This window comes from Salmo salar, chromosome ssa01 (genome assembly GCF_905237065.1).
Source record: "Salmo salar chromosome ssa01, Ssal_v3.1, whole genome shotgun sequence".
Lineage (NCBI taxonomy): Eukaryota > Metazoa > Chordata > Actinopteri > Salmoniformes > Salmonidae > Salmo > Salmo salar.
Window position 1 is genome coordinate 108,384,344 of NC_059442.1, and position 17,104 is coordinate 108,401,447.

Consider the following 17,104-nt stretch of genomic DNA (forward strand, 5'->3'; position numbering starts at 1 on the left):
GATACTTCCTCTAGCCCCCTCTACATATAACTGTTCTGTTACTTCCTCTAGCACCCTCTACATATAACTGTTCTGTTACTTCCTCTATTATACTCTACATATAACTGTTCTGTTACTTCCTCTATCATCCTCTACATATAACTGTTCTGTTACTTCCTCTAGCACCCTCTACATATAACTGTTCTGTTACTTCCTCTAGCACCCTCTACATATAACTGTTCTGTTACTTCCTCTATTATCCTCTACATATAACTGTTCTGTTACTTCCTCTAGCCCCCTCTACACATAACTGTTTTGATACTTCCTCTAGCCCCCTCAACATATAACTGTTCTGTTACTTCCTCTAGCCCCCTCTACATATAGCTGTTTTGATACTTCCTCTAGCCCCCTCTACATATAACTGTTCTGTTACTTCCTCTAGCCCCCTCTACAAATAACTGTTCTGTTACTTCCTCTATTATCCTCTACATATAACTGTTCTGTTACTTCCTCTATTATCCTTCACATATACTTGTTCTGTTACTTCCTCTAGCCCCCTCTACATATAACTGTTCTGTTACTCCCTCTATTATCCTCTACATATAACTGTTCTGTTACTTCCTCTATTATCCTCTACATATAACTGTTCTGTTACTTCCTCTAGCACCCTCTACATATAACTGTTCTGTTACTTCCTCTATTAGCCTCTACATATAACTGTTCTGTTACTTCCTCTAGCACCCTCAACATATAACTGTTTCGTTTACTTCCTCTATTATTCTCTACATATAACTGTTCTGTTACTTCCTCTATTATCCTCTACATATAACTGTTCTGTTACTTCCTCTATTATCCTCTACATATAACTGTTCTGTTACTTCCTCTAGCATCCTCTACATATAACTGTTCTGTTACTTCCTCTAGCATCCTCTACATATAACTGTTATGTTACTTCCTCTAGCACCCTCTATATATAACTGTTCTGTTACTTCCTCTAACACCCTCTACATATAACTGTTCTGTTACTTCCTCTATTATCCTCTATATATATAACTGTTCTGTTACTTCCTCTATTATCCTCTACATATAACTGTTCTGTTACTTCCTCTATTATCCTCTGCATATAACTGTTCTGTTACTTCCTCTATTATCCTCTACATATAACTGTTCTGTTACTTCCTCTAGCACCCTCTACATATAACTGTTCTGTTACTTCCTCTATTATCCTCTACATATAACTGTTCTGTTACTTCCTCTAGCCTCCTCTACATATAACTGTTCTGTTACTTCCTCTATTATCCTCTACATATAACTGTTCTGTTACTTCCTCTAGCCTGTTGGGGGTAGGGGGCAGTATTTGCACGGCCCGGATAAAAAACGTACCTGATTTAATCTGGTTACTACTCCTGCCCAGTAACTAGAATATGCATATAATTATTGGCTTTGGATGGAAAACACCCTAAAGTTTCTAAAACTCTTTGAATGGTGTCTGTGAGTATAACAGAACTCATTTGGCAGAATGAGAAGATTCCTTACAGGAAGTGGCCTGTCTGACAATTTCTTGCCCTCCTTGATCATCTCTAACAAATACAGGGGATCTCTGGCATGACGTGACACTTCCTATGGCTCCCATGGGCTCTCAGAAGGCGGGAAAAAGCTGAACGATGTAATTCCATCCCAGGCTGAAACACATTAGCGCGTTTGGCAAGTGCTCTATCAGAGGGCCATTAGACTGAGGCTCGTGCATGAGGGGATAGCATGCTTCTACTTTCACTCTCTTTGTAATAAAAAACGATTTCCCGGTTGGAATATTATCGCTTTTTTACGAGAAAAATGGCATAAAAATTGATTTTTGTCACGAAATGCGCCATGCTCGTCACCCTTATTTACCCTTTCGGATAGTGTCTTGAACGCACGAACAAAACGCCGCTATTTGGATATAACAATGGATTATTTGGGACCAAACCAACATTTGTTATTGAAGTAGAAATCCTGGGAGTGCATTCTGACGAAGAACAGCAAAGGTAATAACATTTTTCTTATAGTAAATCTGACTTTGGTGAGTGCTAAACTTGCTGGGTGTCTAAATAGCTAGCCCTGTGATGCCGGGCTATCTACTGAGAATATTGCAAAATGTGCTTTCACCGAAAAGCTATTTTAAAATCGAACATATCAAGTGCATAGAGGAGTTCTGTATCTATAATTCTTAAAATAATTGTTATGTTTTTTGTGAACGTTTATCGTGAGTAATTTAGTAAATTCACCGGCAGTGTTCCGTGGGAATGCTAGTCACATGCTAGTCACATGCTAATGTAAAAAGCTGGTTTTTGATATAAATATGAACTTGATTGAACAAAACATGCATGTATTGTATAACTTAATGTCCTAGGGTTGTCATCTGATGAAGATCATCAAAGGTTAGTGCTGCATTTTGCTGTGGTTTGGGTTTATGTGACATTATATGCTAGCTTGAAAAATGGGTGTCTGATTATTTCTGTCTGGGTACTCTGCTGACATAATCTAATGTTTTGCTTTCGTTGTAAAGCCTTTTTGAAATCGGACAGTGTGGTTAGATTAAAATGGTGTAAAATAGTCATATGTTTGAAAAATTGAAGTTTTTGCATTTTTGAGGTATTTGAATATCGCGCCACGGGATTACACTGGCTGTTGAGTAGGTGGGACGCAAGCGTCTGATAGGCCCATTAATATGATGTCACAGCTCTCTGATAGGCCCATTCATATGATGTCACAGCTTTAACTCAGCTCTCTGATAGGCCCATTAATATGATGTCACAGCTTTAACTCAGCTCTATGATAGGCCAATCAACTATGTTGTCAACAACATAGACACAATCTGCATCCCAAATGGCATCCTATTCTCTATGTAGTGCAATACCTAGACCTCCTCCCTATAGGCTACCAGAGAGACTCCTCCCTCCATCCTCCCTATAGGCTACCAGCCAGGGACAGACTCCTCCCTCCATCCTCCCTATAGGCTACCAGAGAGACTCCTCCCTCCATCCTCCCTATAGGCTACCAGCCAGGGACAGACTCCTCCCTCCATCCTCCCTATAGGCTACCAGTCAGGGACAGACTCCTCGCTCCATCCTCCCTATAGGCTACCAGTCAGACTCCGCCCTCCATCCTCCCTAGAGGCTACCAGTCAGGGACAGACTCCTCCCTCCATCCTCCCTATAGGCTACCAGTCAGGGACAGACTCCTCCCTCCATCCTCCCTATAGGCTACTAGTCAGAGACAGACTCCTCCCTCCATTCTCCCTATAGGCTACCAGTCAGAGACAGACTCCTCCCTCCATCCTCCCTATAGGCTACCAGTCAGAGACAGACTCCTCCCTCCATGCTCCCTATAGGCTACCAGTCAGACTCCTCCCTCCATCCTCCCTATAGGCTACAAGTCAGAGACAGACTCCTCCCTCCATTCTCCCTATAGGCTAGCAGCCAGGGACAGACTCCTCCCTCCATCCTCCCTATAGGCTACTAGTCAGGGACAGACTCCTCCCTCCATCCTCCCTATAGGCTACCAGTCAGGGCTCCTCCCTCCATCCTCCATATAGGCTACCAGTCAGGGACAGACTCCTCCCTATAGGCTACCAGCCAGGGACAGACTCCTCCCTCCATCCTCCCTATAGGCTACCAGTCAGAGACAGACTCCTCCCTCCATCCTCCCTATAGGCTACCAGTCAGGGCTCCTCCTATCTTGTTATGTATCTCACAGAGGAGGAGAGGGGCGGGGCTAACCTTAGTTGCAGCGTCCACATTGGCTCCCAGCTTGATGAGCTGTGTGACCACCTCGGCATGGCCCTCTTTAGAGGCCAGATGGAGGGCATTGAGGCCATTCTACAGCAGGACAGAGAATACAGAGAGATACAGGTCAACACAGACACATCAGGAGCTATGGATTATCAATATCACAACATTTACAAATAACTCATGTCGTTTAGGGGCCGGGAATAACTAATGTAGTTTAGGGGCTGGGTTTCACTCAGAGTTTAGGGTTTAGGGGTCAGAGTTTAGGGGTTAGGGGTTAGAGCTTAGGGGTTAGAGCTTAGGGGTTAGGGGTCAGAGCTTAGGGGTTAGGGGTCAGAGCTTAGGGGTTAGGGGTCAGAGCTTAGGGGTTAGAGCTTAGAGGTTAGGGGTTAGGGGTCAGAGCTTAGGGGTTAGGGGTCAGAGCTTAGGGGTCAGAGTTTAGGGGTCAGAGCTTAGGGGTCAGAGCATAGGGGTCAGAGTTTAGGGGTTAGGGGTCAGAGTTTAGGGGTTTGGGGTTAGAGCTTAGGGGTTAGGGGTTAGAGTTTAGGGGTCAGAGCTTAGGGGTCATGGTTAGGGACTGACCTGGTTACAGATGTTGATTTCGACCACAGACTGCATGGTTAGGGGTCATGGTTAGGGGTCATGGTTAGGGGTTAGGGATCATGGTTAGGGGTTAGGGGTCATGGTTAGGGGTTAGGGGTCATGGTTAGGGGTTAGGGGTCATGGTTAGGGGTTAGGGGTTAGGGGTCAGGGGTCATGGTTAGGGACTAACCTGGTTAGAGATGTTGATTTCGACCCCAGTCTTCAGGTAATCCAAAGCCTTCTGTAGGTTCCCTGCCCGGGCTGCTCTCAAGTAGCTGGCATTACTGTCAATCTGGAACAGAGATCACCTAGGTTACTACACACACACACACACACACACACACACACACACACACACACACACACACACACACACACACACACAGAGATCACCTAGGTTACTACACACACACACACACACACAGATAGATCACCTAGGTTACTACACACACACAAACACAGAGATCACCTAGGTTACTACACACACACACACACACACACACAGATCACCTATGTTACTACACACACACACACACAGAGATCACCTAGGTTACTACACACACACACAGAGATCACCTAGGTTACTACACACACACAGAGATCACCTAGGTTACTACACACACACACACACACACACACACACACACACACACACACACACACACACACACACACAGATCAACTAGGTTACTACACAGACACACACAGAGATCACCTAGGTTACTACACACACACACACACACACACACACACACACACAGATCACCTAGGTTACTACACACACACACACACACACACACACACACACACACACACAGAGATCACCTAGGTTACTATACACATACACACACACACACACACAGAGATCACCTAGGTTACTACACACACACACACACACACACGCAGAGATCACCTAGGTTACTGTCTACACTGACTGGATATGTGACACGCGTCGTTGTAAGGATGGTCGGACCAAGGTGCAGCGTGGTAGGCTAACATTTTACTTTTATTTAAAATGAACACCGACAAAACAACAAAATACAAAACGAACGTCAAGTTTTGCAGGCTAAACAGCAACTATGCAAAAACATGATCCCACAAACTAAGGTGGGAAAAAGGCTGCCTAAGTATGATCCCCAATCAGAGACAACAATAGACAGCTGCCTCTGATTGGGAACCATACCCGGCAAAAAACTAGAATGCCCACCCAAATCACACCCTGACCTAACCAAGTAGAGAAATAAAAAGGGGCTCTAAGGTCAGGGCGTGACAGGACAAAACATGAGTACCCCATGTATACTGCAGTCAAACACACAGAGATCACACACACACACACACACACACACACACACACACACACACACACACACACACACGACAGTTAGTAGACCATGTATAACAGACAATAGTCCCTGATTAACAACCAGTAGTCTCTGATTAACAGACAGTAGTCCCTGCTGATTAACAGACAGTAGTCCCTGCTGATTAACAGACAGTAGTCCCTGATTAACATACAGCAGTCCCTGATTAACAGACAGTAGTCCCTGCTGATTAACAGACAGTAGTCCCTGATTAACAGACAGTAGTCCCTGATTAACATACAGTAGTCCCTGACTAACAGAAAGTAGTCCCTGCTGATTAACAGACAGTAGTCCCTGATTAACAGACAGTAGTCCCTGATTAACAGACAATAGTCCCTGCTGATTAACAGACAGTAGTCCCTGATTAACAGACAGTAGTCCCTGCTGATTAACAGACAGTAGTCCCTGATTAACAGACAGCAGTCCCTAACTAACAGACAGTAGTCTCTGATTAACAGACAGTAGTCCCTGATTAACAGACGGTAGTCCCTGATTAACAGACAGTAGTCTCTGATTAACAGAGAGTAGTCCCTGATTAACAGATAGTAGTCCCTGATTAACAGACAGTAGTCCCTGATTAACAACCAGTAGTCTCTGATTAACAGACAGTAGTCTCTGATTAACAGACAGTAGTCCCTGATTAACAGACAGTAGTCCCTGATTAACAGACAGTAGTCCCTGCTGATTAACAGACAGTAGTCCCTGCTGATTAACAGACAGTAGTCCCTGATTAACAGACAGTAGTCCCTGATTAACAGACAGTAGTCCCTGATTAACAGACAGTAGTCCCTGCTGATTGACAGACAGTAGTCCCTGATTAACAGACAGTAGTCCCTGCTGATTAACAGACAGTCGTCCCTGCTGATTAACAGACAGTAGTCCCTGATTAACAGACAGTAGTCTCTGATTAACAGACAGTAGTCTCTGATTAACAGACAGTAGTCCCTGATTAACAGACAGTAGTCCCTGATTAACAGACGGTAGTCCCTGATTAACAGACGGTAGTCTCTGATTAACAGACAGTAGTCCCTGATTAACAGACAGTAGTCCCTGCTGATTAACAGACAATAGTCCCTGATTAACAGACAGTAGTCCCTGCTGATTAACAGACAGTAGTCCCTGATTAACAGACAGTAGTCTCTGATTAACAGACAGTAGTCCCTGATTAACAGACAGTAGTCCCTGCTGATTAACAGACACTAGTCCCTGATTAAAAGACAGTAGCCGCTGCTGATTAACAGACAGTAGTCCCTGATTAACAGAGAGTAGTCCCTGATTAACAGATAGTAGTCCCTGATTAACAGACAGTAGTCCCTGATTAACAGACAGTAGTCTCTGATTAACAGACAGTAGTCTCTGATTAACAGACAGTAGTCCCTGATTAACAGACAGTAGTCCCTGCTGATTAACAGACAGTAGTCCCTGATTAACAGACAGTAGTCTCTGATTAACAGACAGTAGTCCGTGATTAACAGACAGTAGTCCCTGATTAACATACAGTAGTCCCTGCTGATTAACAGATAGTAGTCCCTGCTGATTAACAGACAGTAGTCCCTGATTAACAGACAGTAGTCCCTGCTGATTAACAGACAGTAGTCCCTGCTGATTAACAGACAGTAGACCCTGATTAACAACCAGTAGTCTCTGATTAACAGACAGTAGTCTCTGATTAACAGACAGTAGTCTCTGATTAACAGACAGTAGTCCCTGATTAACAGACAGTAGTCCTTGATTAACAGACAGTAGTCCCTGATTAACATACAGTAGTCCCTGCTGATTAACAGACAGTAGTCCCTGCTGATTAACAGACAGTAGTCCCTGCTAATTAACAGACAGTAGTCCCTGCTGATTAACACACAGTAGTCCCTGATTAACAGACAGTAGTCCCTGCTGATTAACAGACAGTAGTCCCTGCTGATTAACAGACAGTAGTCCCTGCTGATTAACAGACAGTAGTCCCTGATTAACAGACAGTAGTCTCTGATTAACAGACAGTAGTCCCTGATTAACAGACAGTAGGCCCTGATTAACAGACAGTAGTCCCTGCTGATTAACAGACAGAAGTCCCTGCTGATTAACAGACAGTAGTCCCTGATTAACAGACAGTAGTCCCTGCTTAACAGACAGTAGTCCCTGCTGATTAACAGACAGTAGTCCCTGCTGATTAACAGACAGTAGTCTCTGATTAACAGACAGTAGTCTCTGATTAACAGACAGTAGTCTCTGATTAACAGACAGTAGTCCCTGATTAACAGACAGTAGTCCCTGATTAACAGACAGTAGTCCATGCTGATTAACAGACAGTAGTCCATGCTGATTAACAGACAGTAGTCCCTGCTGAGTAACAGACAGTAGTCCCTGCTGTTTAACAGACAGTAGTCCCTGCTGATTAACAGACAGTAGTCCCTGATTAACAGACAGTAGTCCCTGCTGATTAACAGACAGTAGTCCCTGCTGATTAACAGACAGTAGTCCCTGATTAACCCTGATTAACAGACAGTAGTCCCTGATTAACAGACAGTAGTCCCTGATTAACAGACAGTAGTCCCTGCTGATTAACAGACAGTAGTCCCTGCTAAGTAACAGACAGTAGTCCCTGCTGATTAACAGACAGTAGTCCCTGCTGATTAACAGACAGTAGTCCCTGATTAACAGACAGTAGTCCCTGCTTATTAACAGACAGTAGTCCCTGCTGATTAACAGACAGTAGACCCTTATTAACAACCAGTAGTCTCTGATTAACAGACAGTAGTCTCTGATTAACAGACAGTAGTCCCTGATTAACAGACAGTAGTCCCTGATTAACAGACAGTAATCCCTGATTAACATACAGTAGTCCCTGCTGAGTAACAGACAGTAGTCCCTGCTGAGTAACAGACAGTAGTCCCTGCTGATTAACAGACAGTAGTCCCTGCTAATTAACAGACAGTAGTCCCTGATTAACAGACAGTAGTCCCTGCTGATTAACAGACAGTAGTCCCTGATTAACCCTGATTAACAGACAGTAGTCCCTGGTTAACATACAGTAGTCCCTGATTAACAGACAGTAGTCCCTGATTAACAGACAGTAGTCCCTGCTGATTAACAGACAGTAGTCCCTGCTGATTAACAGACAGTAGTCCCTGCTGATTAACAGACAGTAGTCCCTTATTAACAGACAGTAGTCCCTGCTGATTAACACACAGTAGTCCCTGATTAACAGACAGTAGTCCATGACTAACAGACAGTAGTCCCTGCTGATTAACAGACAGTAGTCCCTGATTAACAGACAGTAGTCCCTGATTAACCCTGATTAACAGACAGTCGCCCCTGATTAAAAGACAGTAGTCCCTGCTGATTAACAGACAGTAGTCCCTGATTAAAAGACAGTAGTCTCTGATCAACAGACAGTAGTCCCTGCTGATTAAAAGACAGTCCCAGATGATTAACAGACAGTAGTCCCTGACTAACAGACAGTAGTCTCTGATCAACAGACAGTAGCCCCTGATTAACAGACAGTAGTCCCTGATTAGCAGACAGCAGTCCCTGCTGATTAACAGACAGTAGTCCCTGCTGATTAACAGACAGTAGTCCCTGCTGATTAACAGACAGTAGTCCTGCTGATTAACAGACAGTAGTCCCTGCTGATTAACAGACAGTAGTCCCTGATTAACAGACAGTAGTCCCTGCTGATTAACAGACAGAAGTCCCTGCTGATTAACAGACAGTAGTCCCTGATTAACAGACTGTTGTCCCTGATAAACAGACAGTAGTCCCTGCTGATTAACAAACAGTAGTCCCTGCTGATTAACAGACAGTAGTCCCTGATTAACAGACAGTAGTCTGATTAACAGACAGTAGTCTCTGATTAACAGACAGTTGTCTCTGATTAACAGACAGTAGTCCCTGATTAACAGACAGTAGTCCCTGATTAACAGACAGTAGTCCCTGCTGATTAACAGACAGTAGACCCTGATTAACAACCAGTAGTCTCTGATTAACAGACAGTAGTCTCTGATTAACAGACAGTAGTCTCTGATTAACAGACAGTAGTCCCTGATTAACAACCAATAGTCTCTGATTAACAGACAGTAGTCTCTGATTAGCAGACAGCAGTCCCTGCTGATTAACAGACAGTAGTCCCTGCTGATTAACAGACAGTAGTCCCTGCTGATTAACAGACAGTAGTCCCTGCTGATTAACAGACAGTAGTCCCTGATTAACACACAGTAGTCCCTGCTGATTAACAGACAGTAGTCCTGCTGATTAACAGACAGTAGTCCCTGCTGATTAACAGACAGTAGTCCCTGATTAACAGACAGTAGTCTCTGATCAACAGACAGTAGTCCCTGATTAACAGACAGTAGTCTCTGATTAACAGACAGTAGTCCCTGCTGATTAACAGACAGTAGTCCCTGCTGATTAACAGACAGTAGTCCCTGCTGATTAACAGACAGTAGTCCCTGATTAACAGACAGTAGTCTCTGATCAACAGACAGTAGTCCCTGATTAACAGACAGTAGTCTCTGATTAACAGACAGTAGTCCCTGCTGATGAACAGACAGTAGTCCCTGATTAACAGACAGTAGTCCCTGATTAACAGACAGTAGTCCCTGATTAACAGACAGTAGTCTCTGATCAACAGACAGTAGTCCCTGCTGATTAAAAGACAGTAGTCCCTGCTGATTAACAGACAGTAGTCCCTGATTAAAAGAGAGTAGTCTCTCATCAACAGACAGTAGCCCCTGATTAACAGACAGTAGTCCCTGATTAACAACCAATAGTCTCTGATTAACAGACAGTAGTCTCTGATTAGCAGACAGCAGTCCCTGCTGATTAACAGACAGTAGTCCCTGCTGATTAACAGACAGTAGTCCCTCCTGATTAACAGACAGTAGTCCCTGATTAACAGACAGTAGTCCCTGCTGATTAACAGACAGTAGTCCTGCTGATTAACAGACAGTAGTCCCTCATGATTAACAGACAGTAGTCCCTGATTAACAGACAGTAGTCTCTGATCAACAGACAGTAGTCCCTGATTAACAGACAGTAGTCCCTGATTAACAGACAGTAGTCCCTGATTAACCCTGATTAACAGACAGTAGTCCCTGATTAACAGACAGTAGTCCCTGATTAACAGACAGTAGTCTCTGATTAACAGACAGTAGTCCCTGATTAACAGACAGTAGGCCCTGATTAACAGACAGTAGTCCCTGCTGATTAACAGACAGAAGTCCCTGCTGATTAACAGACAGTAGTCCCTGATTAACAGACTGTTGTCCCTGATAAACAGACAGTAGTCCCTGCTGATTAACAGACAGTAGTCCCTGCTGATTAACAGACAGTAGTCCCTGATTAACAGACAGTAGTCTGATTAACAGACAGTAGTCTCTGATTAACAGACAGTTGTCTCTGATTAACAGACAGTAGTCCCTGATTAACAGACAGTAGTCCCTGATTAACAGACAGTAGTCCCTGCTGATTAACAGACAGTAGACCCTGATTAACAACCAGTAGTCTCTGATTAACAGACAGTAGTCTCTGATTAACAGACAGTAGTCTCTGATTAACAGACAGTAGTCCCTGATTAACAACCAATAGTCTCTGATTAACAGACAGTAGTCTCTGATTAGCAGACAGCAGTCCCTGCTGATTAACAGACAGTAGTCCCTGCTGATTAACAGACAGTAGTCCCTGCTGATTAACAGACAGTAGTCCCTGATTAACAGACAGTAGTCTGATTAACAGACAGTAGTCTCTGATTAACAGACAGTTGTCTCTGATTAACAGACTGTAGTCCCTGATTAACAGACAGTAGTCCCTGATTAACCCTGATTAACAGACAGTAGTCCCTGATTAACAGACAGTAGGCCCTGATTAACAGACAGTAGTCTCTGATTAACAGACAGTAGTCCCTGATTAACAGACAGTAGGCCCTGATTAACAGACAGTAGTCCCTGCTGATTAACAGACAGAAGTCCCTGCTGATTAACAGACAGTAGTCCCTGATTAACAGACTGTTGTCCCTGATAAACAGACAGTAGTCCCTGCTGATTAACAGACAGTAGTCCCTGCTGATTAACATACAGTAGTCCCTGATTAACAGACAGTAGTCTGATTAACAGACAGTAGTCTCTGATTAACAGACAGTTGTCTCTGATTAACAGACAGTAGTCCCTGATTAACAGACAGTAGTCCCTGATTAACAGACAGTAGTCCCTGCTGATTAACAGACAGTAGACCCTGATTAACAACCAGTAGTCTCTGATTAACAGACAGTAGTCTCTGATTAACAGACAGTAGTCTCTGATTAACAGACAGTAGTCCCTGATTAACAACCAATAGTCTCTGATTAACAGACAGTAGTCTCTGATTAGCAGACAGCAGTCCCTGCTGATTAACAGACAGTAGTCCCTGCTGATTAACAGACAGTAGTCCCTGCTGATTAACAGACAGTAGTCCCTGATTAACAGACAGTTGTCCCTGCTGATTAACAGACAGTAGTCCCTGATTAACAGACAGTAGTCTCTGATCAACAGACAGTAGTCCCTGATTAACAGACAGTAGTCTCTGATTAACAGACAGTAGTCCCTGCTGATGAACAGACAGTAGTCCCTGATTAACAGACAGTAGTCCCTGATTAACAGACAGTAGCCCCTGATTAACAGACAGTAGTCCCTGATTAACAACCAATAGTCTCTGATTAACAGACAGTAGTCTCTGATTAGCAGACAGCAGTCCCTGCTGATTAACAGACAGTAGTCCCTGCTGATTAACAGACAGTAGTCCCTGCTGATTAACAGACAGTAGTCCCTGATTAACAGACAGTTGTCCCTGCTGATTAACAGACAGTAGTCCTGCTGATTAACAGACAGTAGTCCCTGCTGATTAACAGACAGTAGTCCCTGATTAACAGACAGTAGTCTCTGATCAACAGACAGTAGTCCCTGATTAACAGACAGTAGTCTCTGATTAACAGACAGTAGTCCCTGCTGATGAACAGACAGTAGTCCCTGATTAACAGACAGTAGTCCCTGATTAACAGACAGTAGGCCCTGATTAACAGACAGTAGTCCCTGATTAACAGACAGTAGTCCCTGATTAACAGACAGTAGGCCCTGATTAGCAGACAGTAGTCCCTGCTGATTAACAGACAGAAGTCCCTGCTGATTAACAGACAGTGGTCCCTGATTAACAGACTGTTGTCCCTGATAAACAGACAGTAGTCCCTGCTGATTAACAGACAGTAGTCCCTGATTAACAGACAGTAGTCTGATTAACAGACAGTAGTCTCTGATTAACAGACAGTTGTCTCTGATTAACAGACAGTAGTCCCTGATTAGCAGACAGTAGTCCCTGATTAACAGACAGTAGTCCCTGCTGATTAACAGACAGTAGACCCTGATTAACAACCAGTAGTCTCTGATTAACAGACAGTAGTCTCTGATTAACAGACAGTAGTCTCTGATTAACAGACAGTAGTCCCTGATTAACAACCAATAGTCTCTGATTAACAGACAGTAGTCTCTGATTAGCAGACAGCAGTCCCTGCTGATTAACAGACAGTAGTCCCTGCTGATTAACAGACAGTAGTCCCTGATTAACAGACAGTTGTCCCTGCTGATTAACAGACAGTAGTCCTGCTGATTAACAGACAGTAGTCCCTGCTGATGAACAGACAGTAGTCCCTGATTAACAGACAGTAGTCCCTGATTAACAGACAGTAGGCCCTGATTAACAGGCAGTAGTCTCTGATTAACAGACAGTAGTCCCTGATTAACAGACAGTAGGCCCTGATTAACAGACAGTAGTCCCTGCTGATTAACAGACAGAAGTCCCTGCTGATTAACAGACAGTAGTCCCTGATTAACAGACTGTTGTCCCTGATAAACAGACAGTAGTCCCTGCTGATTAACAAACAGTAGTCCCTGCTGATTAACAGACAGTAGTCCCTGATTAACAGACAGTAGTCTCTGATTAACAGACAGTTGTCTCTGATTAACAGACAGTAGTCCCTGATTAACAGACAGTAGTCCCTGATTAACAGACAGTAGTCCTTGCTGATTAACAGACAGTAGACCCTGATTAACAACCAGTAGTCTCTGATTAACAGACAGTAGTCTCTGATTAACAGACAGTAGTCCCTGATTAACAGACAGTAGTCCCTGATTAACAGACAGTAGTCCCTGATTAACAGACAGTATTCCCTGATTATCATACAGTAGTCCCTGCTGATTAACAGACAGTAGTCCCTGCTGATTAACAGACAGTAGTCCCTGCTGATTAAAAGACAGTAGTCCCTGCTGATTAACAGACAGTAGTCCCTGATTAACAGACAGTAGTCTCTGATCAACAGACAGTAGCCCCTGATTAACAGACAGTAGTCCCTGATTAACAACCAATAGTCTCTGATTAACAGACAGTAGTCTCTGATTAGCAGACAGCAGTCCCTGCTGATTAACAGACAGTAGTCCCTGCTGATTAACAGACAGTAGTCCCTGCTGATTAACAGACAGTAGTCCCTGATTAACAGACAGTAGTCTCTGATCAACAGACAGTAGCCCCTGATTAACAGACAGTAGTCCCTGCTGATTAACAGACAGCAGTCCCTGCTGATTAACAGACAGTAGTCCCTGCTGATTAACAGACAGTAGTCCCTGCTGATTAACAGACAGTAGTCCCTGATTAACAGACAGTAGTCCCTGATTAACAGACAGTAGTTTCTGATTAACAGACAGTAGTCCCTGATTAACAGACAGTAGGCCCTGATTAACAGACTGTATGCCCTGATTAACAGACAGTAGTCCCTGCTGATTAACAGACATAACTCCCTGCTGATTAACAGACAGTAGTCCCTGATTAACAGACTGTAGTCCCTGATTAACAGACAGTAGTCCCTGCTGATTAACAGACAGTAGTCCCTGCTGATTAACAGACAGTAGTCCCTGATTAACAGACAGTAGTCTGATTAACAGACAGTAGTCTCTGATTAACAGACAGTTGTCTCTGATTAACAGACAGTAGTCCCTGATTAACAGACAGTAGTCTCTGATCAACAGACAGTAGCCCCTGATTAACAGACAGTAGTCCCTGATTAGCAGACAGCAGTCCCTGCTGATTAACAGACAGTAGTCCCTGCTGATTAACAGACAGTAGTCCCTGCTGATTAACAGACAGTAGTCTCTGATCAACAGACAGTAGTCCCTGCTGATTAACAGACAGTAGTCCCTGATTAACAGACAGTAGTCCCTGCTGATGAACAGACAGTAGTCCCTGATTAACAGACAGTAGTCCCTGATTAACAGACAGTAGTCCCTGATTAACAGACAGTAGTCTCTGATCAACAGACAGTAGTCCTTGCTGATTAAAAGACAGTAGTCCCTGCTGATTAACAGACAGTAGTCCCTGCGATTAACAGACAGTAGTCTCTGATCAACAGACAGTAGCCCCTGATTAACAGACAGTAGTCCCTGATTAACAACCAGTAGTCTCTGATTAACAGACAGTAGTCCCTGATTAGCAGACAGCAGTCCCTGCTGATTAACAGACAGTAGTCCCTGCTGATTAACAGACAGTAGTCCCTGCTGATTAACAGACAGTAGTCCCTGATTAACAGACAGTAGTCTCTGATTAACAGACAGTAGTCTCTGATTAACAGACAGTTGTCTCTGATTAACAGACAGTAGTCCCTGATTAACAGACAGTAGTCCCTGATTAACATACAGTAGTCCCTGCTGATTAACAGACAGTAGTCCCTGCTGATTAACAGACAGTAGTCCCTGCTGATTAACAGACAGTAGTCCCTGCTGATTAACAGACAGTAGACCCTGATTAACAGACAGTAGTCCCTGATTAACAGACAGTAGTCCCTGATTAACATGCAGTAGTCCCTGCTGATTAACAGACAGTAGTCCCTGCTGATTAACAGACAGTAGTCCCTGCTGATTAACAGACAGTATACCCTGATTAACAACCAGTAGTCTCTGATTAACAGACAGTAGTCTCTGATTAACAGACAGTAGTCTCTGATTAACAGACAGTAGTCCCTGATTAACAGACAGTAGTCCCTGATTAACAGACAGTAGTCCCTGATTAACAGACAGTAGTCCCTGCTGATTAACAGACAGTAGTCCCTGCTGATTAACAGACAGTAGTCCCTGCTGATTAACAGACAGTAGTCCCTGATTAACAGACAGTAGTCTCTGATCAACAGACAGTAGTCCCTGATCAACAGACAGTAGTCTCTGATTAACAGACAGTAGTCCCTGCTGATGAACAGACAGTAGTCCCTGATTAACAGACAGTAGTCCCTGATTAACAGACAGTAGGCCCTGATTAACAGACAGTAGTCTCTGATTAACAGACAGTAGTCCCTGATTAACAGACAGTAGGCCCTGATTAACAGACAGTAGTCCCTGCTGATTAACAGACAGTAGTCCCTGCTGATTAACAGACAGTAGTCCCTGATTAACAGACTGTAGTCCCTGATTAACAGACAGTAGTCCCTGCTGATTAACAGACAGTAGTCCCTGCTGATTAACAGACAGTAGTCCCTGATTAACAGACAGTAGTCTGATTAACAGACAGTAGTCTCTGATTAACAGACAGTTGTCTCTGATTAACAGACAGTAGTCCCTGATTAACAGACAGTAGTCCCTGATTAACAGACAGTAGTCCCTGCTGATTAACAGACAGTAGACCCTGATTAACAACCAGTAGTCTCTGATTAACAGACAGTAGTCCCTGATTAACAGACAGTAGTCTCTGATCAACAGACAGTAGTCCCTGATTAACAGACAGTAGTCTCTGATCAACAGACAGTAGCCCCTGATTAACAGACAGTAGTCCCTGATTAGCAGACAGCAGTCCCTGCTGATTAACAGACAGTAGTCCCTGCTGATTAACAGACAGTAGTCCCTGCTGATTAACAGACAGTAGTCCCTGATTAACAGACAGTAGTCCCTGCTGATTAACAGACAGTAGTCCCTGATTAACAGACAGTAGTCCCTGCTGATTAACAGACAGTAGTCCCTGCTGATTAACAGACAGTAGTCCCTGCTGATTAACAGACAGTAGTCCCTGCTGATTAACAGACAGTAGTCCCTGCTGATTAACAGACAGTAGTCCCTGCTGATTAACAGACAGTAGTCCCTGCTGATTAACAGACAGTAGTCCCTGATTAACAGACAGTAGTCCTTGATTAACAGACAGTAGTTTCTGATTAACAGACAGTAGTCCCTGATTAACAGACAGTAGGCCCTGATTAACAGACTGTATGCCCTGATTAACAGACAGTAGTCCCTGCTGATTAACAGACAGAACTCCCTGCTGATTAACAGACAGTAGTCCCTGATTAACAGACTGTAGTCCCTGATTAACAGACAGTAGTCCCTGCTGATTAACAGACAGTAGTCCCTGCTGATTAACAGACAGTAG

The 17,104-nt window shown here is 43.7% G+C and overlaps 1 protein-coding gene across 1 annotated transcript in view; it reads right to left on the reverse strand.

Annotated features, from left to right (window-relative positions):
• The window catches only part of LOC106591361 (ankyrin-3), a gene marked incomplete at its 3' end in the record, with an annotated part of 349,799 nt that overhangs the window by 35,392 nt on the left and 297,303 nt on the right, over nt 1-17,104 (reverse strand). The window contains exons 2-3 of the mRNA XM_045698814.1: nt 4,519-4,620; nt 3,738-3,836 (exon numbers count right to left, since the gene is read on the reverse strand). Coding sequence (XP_045554770.1) covers nt 3,738-3,836; nt 4,519-4,620 — 201 coding nt within the window. The remainder of the gene's footprint in view (nt 1-3,737; nt 3,837-4,518; nt 4,621-17,104) is intronic.